Source organism: Protopterus annectens, chromosome 1.part1 (assembly GCF_019279795.1).
Source record: "Protopterus annectens isolate FY-2018-M chromosome 1.part1, PAN1.0, whole genome shotgun sequence".
Classification (NCBI taxonomy): Eukaryota; Metazoa; Chordata; order Ceratodontiformes; family Protopteridae; genus Protopterus; species Protopterus annectens.
The window spans coordinates 1606348517-1606360424 of record NC_056726.1 but is presented as its reverse complement, the minus strand read 5'-3'; the positions used below and the strand labels follow the sequence as shown (position 1 = coordinate 1606360424).

At 43.2% G+C, this 11908-nt stretch overlaps 1 protein-coding gene across 1 annotated transcript in view; it reads right to left on the bottom strand.

The window, feature by feature from the left end:
- Positions 1–2353: 2353 nt before the first annotated feature.
- The window catches only part of YRDC (yrdC N6-threonylcarbamoyltransferase domain containing), a 462643-nt gene continuing 453088 nt past the window's right edge, over positions 2354–11908 (bottom strand). Inside the window, exon 6 of the mRNA XM_044083593.1 lies at positions 2354–3251. Within this exon, the coding sequence (XP_043939528.1) occupies positions 3194–3251 (58 nt within the window). The 3' untranslated portion in view covers positions 2354–3193. The remainder of the gene's footprint in view (positions 3252–11908) is intronic.

The window sequence follows — 11908 nt, the reverse complement described above, 5'->3', positions numbered from 1 at the left end:
CGTATATCACTAGGGGTTGCAAATTGTCTCACAGATAGAACCCACAGTGTGAAAGTGGCAGACTCCAAGTCAGACTGCCGAACAGTCACGAGTGGAGTCCCACAGGGATCGGTCCTGGGTCCTCTCCTGTTTGGCATCTAGTTCTCAGAAGTCCAGGCCAACACGGAGGGACTCTGTCTGACCAAGTTCACAGACTACTGCAAGCTGGGAGCCATTATTAACTCCTCATGTGATGTAGACATCCTATAGAAAAGCCTCACTTAGACCAATGACTAGTGTTGAAACCATGGCCTTAAGCTTAATGCCAAAAAATGCGTCATCATCATCCCCTTTGGAAAAAACATGGTTCCAACTATTTACCACATCGATGGGAGTCCACTGAACACTGAAGGCATTATAAGAGATCTGGGGACACAGGCTGACAGCAAACCCTCCTTCGACCACCACATTGCCACTGTGGTCAGAAAGTCCTTCTGTGGCACATCTCATTACCAAGGGTTTTGAATCCAGGAAGAAAGAGGTAATCATTTCTCTCTACTCTTCCCTCATTAGGCCAATCACGGAGTACAATGCCCCATTTGGCATGTACCTCACTAGACACATGCAACAGCTGGAAAGGCCACAAAAGTACTTCACGAAGACGTTCCTAAGCCTTAAACACATGTCCTACATGGAGACTCAAAAAACTGCAGCTATTCTCTGTCTCATATCATCTACTAAGAGGCGATCTCCGCTTGACTTACAAAGCCATGTCTGACCCAGCTCTGTTAGAAATGCTACATCTAAAGAAATCCCAATCCCTCTGCACCACACGCTCCAGAGACCTCAACCTCATTACTATAATGAACAGAAAATGCTGGAGGGACAGGTTCATAACCCAGAGACTGCCCATGCTCCGGAATAGACTTACCGTACATGTCAAGAAGAGCACCTCACTGGCCCTTTTCAAGAGAAATCTTAATGTGTGGATGGGAATTAAAGTTCACCCTGAGGATCACTCCAGTGGTTCTACTTGATAGAAGCACTGGGAACTAACGTTGGGCAGCACGATGCCAGGGCACTTCTATGGGCTAAGCTTGTAAAGGCTCCAGGGCGATTAGCCAAGTACACACCTATGAACCTATATACTCTCATGGCTTTCTGCACTTGTGATAGCAAGAAGAGTGATTAAGGTTTAGGGACTGATACTGTGAAATTTCTAAAGAAGAGTTAACCAAGGAAAAATCAGTAAGTACTTAGGATTTGCAAATGCTCTCAAATGCCAGCAGTCTAATTCAACAGCACTGTTTTTCTCTCTCATAATCTTCAACAAGTTTGTGTTCACATATTTACCCTCCAAAGAATTAATTGAATAAATTAATTTCACTGTGAACTGTCGAGTCAGATGTACATGAAAATGAAAAGTGAAATTTTAACATTTTTTCTTCATTTACACAGCATGTCACCCATGTTGATACACTATAACAGGAAAATGTAACTTACATTTTTACTCGCACTAGTTAGGTTACACATTCTGAAAAAGGATGGTTCTTGCAGTCATAGTCTTGTCTCAAATGCCTGCTTGCAGCACTATGATGACTTGCGCACAAGTAACAAAAACAGACTACTTAAATACACATTTAAGGAGGAAATGTGTTTATTTTCGTGACAACAGCATTAACCTTCCCATATGTCATCAGTGAAATAAATAAATACTCATTTCAGGAAAAGATTAAAAAAAATAAAAAAAAATGATGCTTTAAATTCAGTCATGGTAATTAGCTTTTGTTTGAAAACTATGAAATGGTGAACATTTCTGTTACAGGGTGCGGCACAGCAGCATTTCAAGTGTCCAGTCATTAGAAAGGAATGTTTTAAGGAGTGATCTACTACAGTGCGGAAGCACATTGTTCTCCTAAAACTACAGGAGATGCTGCAACAGACATGCTAGTTTCTAGGACAACATCCTTAAATGCATTTTCAACATGTGATCATTTATAAAAATGTAATGAACATCTTTAAGGATGCCATTTACAACTATATATATATATATATATATATATATATATATATATATATATATATATATATATATATATATATATATATATATATAGGTTCATAGTTTAGTACTACGTTAACTGCCCTTGACAGCCATTTTAAGCCAAGCCAATTATCCCTTGTGAGACTCAAACCCTGCACCTTGGGTTTTTGTAAGGCAAACACCTTAGCCATTAAGCCACCCGCCCAACCCAAAAATGGCCTCTGCAAGGCTTGAACCCAGGACCCTGCACACCATACACAAAGTGATTTACCACTGAACCATGGCAGATATACATAACCCTGATTTTATATAATATTATACACACACACACCTTTTTCCTGGACCCATCACTGATTTTTCTTACAGGATAATTATCTGTATAGTTACAGAATCAGCTGACCTGAGTTAGCTGTGCAGAAAGCTGCAAAAGAGATAGTGCTGTAACATTGCAAAAGGACTTCTGATGCTTTTTTTTCTCTCTAGACTAATGGCAACTGTCACATAAAAGTCTTGCCACTGGCAGTCATTCTTTTCATTTCTGTGAATTCGTATTTACACTATAACCAGCCACTAGGTAGTGTTTAATAACAGAACATCATGTTACTGTCAAATGCATATGGCATGGGATTCTGCCACACACGCACATACACACCCACAGAGACACACACATTTTACGTACTCACAAGGGCTGACTGCTGAAATGTTGCTACATTGTGCCATCTCAGTCCAGTTTGTTTTAAACAGCTCTTCCTTCCCTAAAATAAATGCACTGCCCAAGACTACTCTGCACGTGACTGATGTCTATTTCTAAATGGAGGCTACTAACATACTGAGACATTTCATTTTAACAATCTAATTCAAGAGTAAGCACTTATCCTTATTAAAACACCATTCAAATTAAATTTTGAGAAGGCTGTTAACGTCTTTATCTTGTTAAAGGGGAAAACAGTTTACGTTTCTAGAGGAGACTACACTTGCGCTGGACAGTGCACTTAAATCAAAGGTCCAGATGTCCTACAAGCACCACGATTTCATTGCTCACTTACAAGGTCCATGGTATTTATAACATGAAAATGATGTAGAACAAAAAATGCTTGTGGAGTCAAAGATACTGATAGAGCATGAAATGTCTTCCAATGTTACTCTCTAAATTGCAGGAAAAATGGAGGGTTATGATTCTGAACGGAGCCCATACTTCTGCAGAACTTCCTCAGTATGCGACAGAGCACTGCAAAAGAAGAAAAAAAAACAGCTACTCAACAGGTAATTAAAAAGAACATCACTACAGACTTGCACTACATTTATGTATTTATGTTTTGAAAACTGGATATACACCAATTAGGATAGGTATATTTTGAGAGGGAGGAAAGGACAAAGGTCAGAGCAAAACCAGAAAAATTTCCTGATATATTCATATATAACATGTTTTAGGATCAGTGATTTACATCTAAAACTAGGACAAAACAAGTCTAAGCATATTATTACTATTAACTTTAACATACTGCAGAGTTTTCCTTTTAATCCATATTAATAAATGTGAAAAAACACTGCATCTAGACAGATCATAAAATAAGTGCAAGCTTTACTACCATAACCATTTAGAAGTCCTTCAAGTATCTTAAACAAGTTAACAGCTAGAAGGCAACAGGCTATACAGTTAATGCTAGGTTACTAACTTGTTGCAGTCTTACATGCAGTAGTCTCTTACAAAAAGTCAGTAGGACAAGACAAAAAGTACAGCTGTGTAAAATTGTAACATAATGGCAGATGTCCTTCTCTTCAGTGTTGCAGTATTCTTTACAATAGGGATCCCCTGCCAAGGGTGGCCAGACACCCGGCCAGTATACCAAAGCCTTTAGGTTGCTTTAAGGTACGCTGTATGTCACATGTATGCTCCTCGCATAGTGTAGGTATAAAGGCGACATCCAATTGTAATATCCTCAGAACTGAGAGCCCCAGCAGGAATGCCATTCCAAGGAATAGAGAGGAAATCAGTACATCCAGAAGAGAAATGGACCGGGGGGCGGAGGGAGAGAGTGAATACTGCAACACTGAAAGAAGGACATCTACCACTAAGGTAAGATTTTACACAACTGTGTTGTGCCTTTCCATTTCATTGCTGCAGTATTCTTTTAAATAGGGAGAGTGCCAAAGCTCAGGAAGAAATTTGAGAGGAGGAAGGACCAGCAGAGCCCTCTAGAAAGCCATGAAGGATGGCCCTAGCATAACCAGCTCTAGCTCTGGAGATTCCATCCAACTTGTAGTGCTTGGTAAAAGTATGCACAAAATTCCAGATAGCTGCCTCAAGAATACAGTTAATATCCAAACCCTTGAAAAAAGCACTAGAAGAAGCCACAGCTCTGGCAGAATGAGCCTTAACAGAAGAAGGAATGCTTTTACCATGAAAAGAATAACAAAAAGAAATAGCTTTTGAAATCCAAGAAGAAATAAGTTTGCTTTGAAACAGCTAATTCTTAGGAACTATGATGAAAAGAAATAGAGCTGATCAGATTTTCTAATAGTTTTAGTCTTATCCAAATAAAATCTGGGTTGTCTATGCACATCCAACGTGTGTAGCACCTTCTCATTGACAGACTGCAGAGAAGGGAAAAAAAGTGGGCAAATTAATAGACTGATTAAGGGATAACTCATTCACCACCTTGGGCATAAAAGAAGGACTGGTACACAAGGACACCCTGCACTTATGAAACACCAAAAGAGGAGGACTACCAATAAGGGCTTGAAGCTCCGACACCCATCTGGCAGAAGTAAGGGCCAACAGAAGATCAGTCTTCCAAGAAAAATGTTGCAAGGAAGCTGACTTTTCCAAAGCAAACTTAAGATCCCAGGGAGGAGAAACAGTACTTCTAGGAGGCCCAATATGAAGGATGCCTTTAAGGAACTGTTTAGCCTCAAATCTAGAAGCTAAAGGAGGAGATAAAGGCAGACAAGCACAGATAGCTGATAAGTGAACCTTAACAGAAGAACAGGCCAATCCAGCATTGAGCAATTCACACAGACAAGAGAGAACCAAAGGAACATCCACAGGAAATGGATCTAGGTTACGAGAAAGACACCAAACAGAAAACCTCTTCCATTTGGAGAAGCAGGATTTTTCTACTATTGGGTTTCCTGGCCTCCTTCAAGACCCAAAACAAGTCCTCAGAAAAAAAGATGTCTATGTGCTATCAAAATCCTATCACCACAATGTCAATTGAGTGGACCAGTGGGGATGGATGAGAGATCCCTTGTCCTGTGTGAGCAGATCCACCCTGTGAGGCAACTTGTGATGACTGCCCTTGACTAAATGCAGAAGATGGAAGCAATGCTGTCTCGGACAAAAGGAATTCACCAACAAGATTTTGGGAGCATCCTGTTGAACTTTGAAAAGGACTTTTGGAATGAGGGGAAGGGGAGGGAAAGCATAAAAAAATCCCCTTCCAAGAAAAAGATAGGGCATCCACCTTCCAAACCAGAGGAACTGGGACTCTGGCACAAAATAGAAGTTGTCTGTTCAGAGGGGAGGCAAAAAGATCTACTTGAGGAGTACCACCCCTCCCACTGGTGCACAATATCTAGAAATACATCCCAGTAAAGCATCTACTCGTGGGATTTTGTTAAGGACCTGCTCAGTAAGTCTGCCACACTCTTTTGACCTGAGGGAATGTAAACTGCCTGAAGAATCACTTGATACTGGATAGCTAGATCCCACAACAGGAGTACCAACCAGCAAAGATGGTGAGATTCTCTTCCCACCATGTTTGTTTACATACCACATCACTGGGGTATTGTCTGTCAATACCTTGAGAGGTCCTGGGGAAAAAAGGATGAAACGCCTGAAGCACCATCAGAAGAGCTCTCATCTCTTTGACATTGATGTGCTCTTTGTGTTGAATAGAAGACCACATCATCTGCACTTTTAGGGAGCCAAAAGCTGCGCCCCAACCCACATCTGAAGCGTCTGTGAACAGTTGCTGAGAGGGAAAGGGGGGAAGAATAGGGAGCCAAAAGCTGCGCCCCAACCCACATCTGAAGCGTCTGTGAACAGTTGCTGAGAGGGAAAGGGGGATGAATAGGGAGCCCTGGATTTAGAGACAACTGCTGGATCGACCAGTAAAATTTCTTCTTGAGATAAGGTAGAAGCGGAACAACAAATTCTAGGGGATGCGCATGTTGAAGCCAAACTCACTTTAGAAACCACTGAAACTTTCTCATGTAGAATTTGGCCAGAGGAAGCATAGGGATGGTGGAAGTCATGAACCCCAGAGCTCTCAGAAATTCCCTGGCTGTTACAGATGCCAGAGGAAGAAGAGTCTGAAAGAAGAAAATGAGTGTTAAGGCCTTGGGATAGGCATAGTATGAACCCTGCACAGCAGAAAAACATGGTCTTGAGAAAGCGTCAGAAAAGACTTCTTGAAGTTTACTGTGAATCCCAGGCTTTGCAGAAAAGAAAAGGCAAAGTGAAGATTTTGCAACAGGATCTCTGGAAAGGATGCCTAAAAAAGAAGGTTGGCCAACTAAGGAAATACTTGGATCCCCTGAATCCTGTAAAAAGCAATCACAGGAGCAAGGTATTTGGTGAACACCCTCGGAGCAAATGAAAAGCCAACGGCAAAGCAAAGAGTTGAAAATGCCAGCAAGAAAAGTACAGTTTTGTACCTACCATAAATGTAGATGTCCGATAGGTATGCATCTGCAGTCCTAACATATGGGTTGTCCTGCCTCAGGCAGCCCCTCGGTCGGCCGGATTCCAAAGTCTGGGTCTGGCCTCGGCTGATGTCGCACTCCACCCGACGTCATAGCTGCTGTGGTATAAAGGCATCAGCCGATGCCATTTTCCTCGGTGTTTCTTGCCCCAGATGCCAGGTGCCCTCTAGGAAGGCTAAATTTGGATAAATGCAAATAATTCCAAACAGTAAAGAGCAAAAAATATCTATATATACATATATACAAAAACAAATACACCATAATAATTCCCCCCAGCTAGCTAAAAGAGGGGTAAGTACCCTAGGAATACCACAGAGGGGAAGGAGGGTGGGTAATCCTGACTGCAGATGCATACCTATCGGACATCTACATTTATGGTAGGTACAAAACTGTACCATGTCCTTCAAGAATGCATCTGCAGTCCTAACATATGGGTAGAATACCATAGCCAAACTGGGGGAGGAGGCACTAAGATAAAGATGGTGTAGTCAATATCCCTTGCAACACAGCAGTTGCAAAACCTGCTCGGGATCTGGAGTATAAGGGAAGGTTATAATGCTTGGCAAATGTATGCACGGAGCTCCAAGTAGCAGCTTCTAAAATGTCTTTGGTAGCCACTCCTCGTAGGAAAGCTGTAGTGGTGGCTGTAGCTCTTGTGGAATGAGGTCTGATATTTTCAGAAGTTGTCTTTCCATGAAAAGAGTAGCAAAATCGTATGCAATTTCCTATCCATTTTGAGATTGTCTGTTTTGAAATTGCTTTTCCTTGCATTCCTGTTGCATATGCTACCAAAAGTTGGTCAGTTTTTCTGTTGGTCTTAGTTCTGTCCAGGTAGTAGCGTAATTGTCTGTGCACATCCAAGGTATGTAGCAGTCTTTCCCCCCTGTTCTGTGGGTTGGGGAAGAATGTAGGTAAATTAATTGCTTGGTTCAATGATACTCTGGCGATCACTTTGGCATAAAGGTAGGGTTGGTCCTCAGAGACACTCTATCCTGATGGAAGATAAGGAAGGGCTGTACTGCCATTAATGCCTGTAATTCAGATACCCTTCTTGCTGAAGTAATTGCTAGCAGGAAAGCAGTTTTCCAAGACAAGAACTGTAAATCTGCTGTTGCTGCCGGTTCAAAAGGGGGAAGTGTTAGCTTTTCCAGCACAAAGTTGAGATCCCATGTAGGTAAAGGTGGTTTCCTTGGAGGCTTTACGTTCTTGATTCCTCTCAAGAACTGTCTGAGTAGAGGATGAGAGAAGACAGGAGGATCCATGTTGTATTCTGCTGAGATTGCTGATGCATGAATCTTAATGGAGGAGTAGGAGAGGCCATTGTGGAACAGTTCTGCTAAGTATTCCAGGATGTGTGCTATGTTTGCCAATGAGACATTTTCCCCCTTTGCTGTACTCCACATGAGGTATCTTTTCCATTTGGCTGAATAAGTTTTCCTTGTGGAGGGTCTGCGAGCCTCCAGGATAATGTCCTTAACCCTCTGAGATAAATCTGGGTTATTTTGTCTTGTGCAATATTCCAAGCAGCTAGCAGCAGTGTTTTCAAGTTTGGATGTAGGATCTTGTAGTTGTTCTGTGTTAGGAGTAAGGGACATAGAGGTAGAGGCCATGCGTGTCCGAGACATGCTTCTCAGCAGCGGGTACCAATGTTGCCTCGGCCAGTCTGGAGCTATCAGGATTACCCTTGGCTGATCCTCTTTGATCTTCAGTAGGACTTTGTACATCAAAGGAAGAAGTGGGAATGCATATGCTGTCAGGTTTTTCCAGCTGAAGGAAAGGGAGTCCACCCTCCAAGCAAGTGGGTGGTATGCTCTTGTGCAGAATTTCTTCAATTGGTGGTTGTGTGGGGAGGCAAACAGGTCTATCTCTGGTAGTCCCCATTTCTTTGTTATGGTTTTGAAGATATCTGAATGCAGCATCCATTCGTGAGCATCCGTGGTAGTTCTGCTTAAGGTGTCTGCTAGTGAATTTTCTTTTCCTGGTACAAATCTGGCCTGAAGTTGAATGTTGAGATTCAGGGCCACATTCCACAGGTCCATTGCCATCCGGCATAGAGGATATGAGTGTGTACCTCCCTGTTTGTTGATGTGCCACATGACTGTGGTATTGTCCGTCCTTATCAGCAAGTGACCTTGTTGAAGGAATGGTCGGAATGCCTGGATTGCATGTTTCACTGCCAGCATCTCCTTTAGATTTATGTGTAGATTCAGCTGGTCTTGGGTCCATAGGCCTTGTATACACTTGTCCACCATGTGTGCCCCCCAGCCTAGGTCAGAGGCGTCCGTGGTGATAGTCTGGATTGGATGAGGTTTGTGGAAAGGCAGTCCTCTGTTCAACCGACAGGCCTGAGCCCACCACTGGAATTCTTGCTTCAGGCATGGAATCATTGGAATCTGGGCTTCTAGACTGTGCTTGTGTTGAGACCATACATTCCTTAGGTACCATTGCAACTTTCTCATATGCAGTCTGGCATGCGGAATCAATATTATGCAGGATGCCATGTAACCCAGGGCTTGCAGGACTTTCCTTGCAGTAAGCTGGGTTTGTGTTGTTAATGTCATGAAATATACTGGGAGTTGCTTTTGTTTTTCTTCTGTGAGAAAAACCATCTGAGTTGATGTATCCAGTTCTGCACCCAAGAATGTTATCCTTTGGGATGGTACTAGTCTTGATTTTTGTATGTTGACTGTATATCCCAAGGCTTGCAACAATTGTATGACCTTTTCCAAATCTTTTGTTAATTTTGCCTTGTTGTCCGCTTGTATTAGGCAGTCGTCCAGGTATGGGTAAATTTGAATTCCCTGAAGCCTGCAATGAGCAATTACTGATGCCAGGCATTTCGTGAATACTCTGGGCAGTAGATAAGCCAAAGGGCAATGCTGAGAATTGATAATGCTCTGATCCTGCAATAAATCTGAGGTGTCTTCTGCAATCTGGTCGTATAGGGACGTGCAGGTATGCCTCCTTGAGATCTAGAGTCACCAGCCAAGACTCCTTGCCCAGCATGGGAAGAAGTTGCTGGAGGGTCAGCATTTTGAATTTTGGAACAATGAGGTATGTGTTCAGAGTGGACAAGTCGAGAATAGGTCTCCATTGATTTTCTTTTCTTGGTACAAGGAAAAGCCTGGAGTAAAATCCTTGGCCTTGTTCCATAGGCGGTACCTTTTCTATAGCTCTCATCCTTAGTACGTTGTTGATTTGTCTTAGAGCGTTTGTTTTTTGGCTTGGTGGTAGGTTTTGCATTCCTCTCTTTTTTGGTAGAGTGTGGAAGGGAAACCTGTAGCCTTTGTCTATTGTTTGTAAAGTCCATTTGTCTCCTGTAATGTAATGCCAGTTGTGGGAGAATAAAGCTAGTTTTCCGCCCAAGGGTGCTTCCAGTTGTTCCCTGGTAGGCGGAATCAGAGCCAAGTCATTGTGTCTGTCCAGTGGAAGTGGTTGTAGTTGAATCTGTGGCAGTATTTCTTTGATTGGTAGGTTGCCACTGACGTCCCCTGTAGTTACCCCTGGATTGACCTCTGCCTCTTGGGCATCTATTTCTGCCTCTCTGTGCTCTAGAGGTGTCTGGAAAGGACCAATTCTTCGAAGGCCAATTTCTGCTAAACCTCGGAGGTTGGACCTGTAAGAAATCCTTGACTGTTTGGACAGATTTAGCTTTTTCCTCCACCTTCTTTAGAACCTCCTGTGCAGGGGAGCCAAACAAACTTTGTTTCTCCATAGGGGCATCTAGGAGTTTTGACTTAACATGGTCTGGTAAGGATTGTTCTTTTAACCAAGCATGCCTTCGAATCACTGTTCCAGTCATAGCTGATCTAAAGGAAGCCTCCAGTGCATCATAGCCACATTTTAAAAAATGGTTACTGACCTGCTGAGAGTTATGTACCAATTCCTGAAGGGACTTACGGTCTATAGGTTCAGGGGAGGACAGTTTTTTATTTAGCTGGTCTAACAAAAATTCCTGGTACTGAATCATGTGGAATTGACAGTTTAAGGCCCTGGCCGAAAGAGTAGCAGAAGTATAAACCTTTTTACCCCATCTCTAATGCTCTAGATTCCCTTTCAGAGGGGAGAGGATTTTTGGCAGAGGCAGCTGCCACAGCCTTAGGGCCCTGTGAAATGGTTTCAGGATCGGCCACAGGAGCCTTATACAAATGGTAGTGTGTGTCTGGGACCCTGTAATATCTGTCAGGCTTGGCAGGGGCCGGAGGAAGAGAATCAGGGGCAGTACAGGCATCATTACATGCATCATCAACAACTGTTAGTACTGGAGGAATGGCTAAAGGTCTATGCTGTGGTAAGTGTAAGAAGGTCCTTAGCCTTTTTCTTGAATCTGAAAAATCCTGGCCCTGCCATTGAAAGTGTTCCCTCATAGCATGTAAGGTTTCCCCAAAAGAAAATTCTTCAGGAGGAGAAGCAGAAGGAATGGAATCTTCTGCATCAGAATCCTCATAAGGAGAATATGGGCCTTCCTGAGGGTCTGAGACATCTGAGTCATCCGAGGAATTGTCTGTGGAAACAGGTTCCGGGAGTTCAGTCCTAGGCCTCTTCTCTGGAGGGGGTTGAGAGGCCCTGTCTGGGTGAGGTTGGGATCCCCTGATCAAAGAAATGAGATCCTCAGCCAGGCTGAGCATTTGAGAACTAGAGGTAGGCCTGTGAGGGAATTTTAGCAGGTAAGGCCTTACAAGATTTAGCTGCTTTAGCCCTGGCAAAAGCCTTGATAGACATGGATGCAGGGGGTCTAGCAGCCCCACGTGCAGGGGTAGATATGTCTAAAGGAATAGTATCTGACAAATCCTGGGTGCTTGCTTCTGTAGGAACAATTTCTGAAGCCGATTCAGCCATGCTCTGTGAAGCCTCGGCTACCGGAGGCCTGTTTTCGGCCGAAGGAAGAACCGAGGACTCGGTTTCAGCCGAAACCGAGACACTCGCGGTTGGCCTAACCGTGGTTTCAGCCGAAACCGCGGACCGCGAGTGTCGGTCCTTTTCCTTGCGTTTTTTAACTAATTGTGCTGTCGGAGTCTCCGACGGCATTTTGTAAGCAAAAGCGGGACCAAAAAACTCCTCTGCAAACTCCGACCGACGTCTAAGCGTCCGTCGGTTGAAAGAAGCACAGGCTAAACAAGCTGATACGTCGTGGTCTGGGCCTAAACAAGGAAGGCAGTAAGAGTGGAAATCCTTATG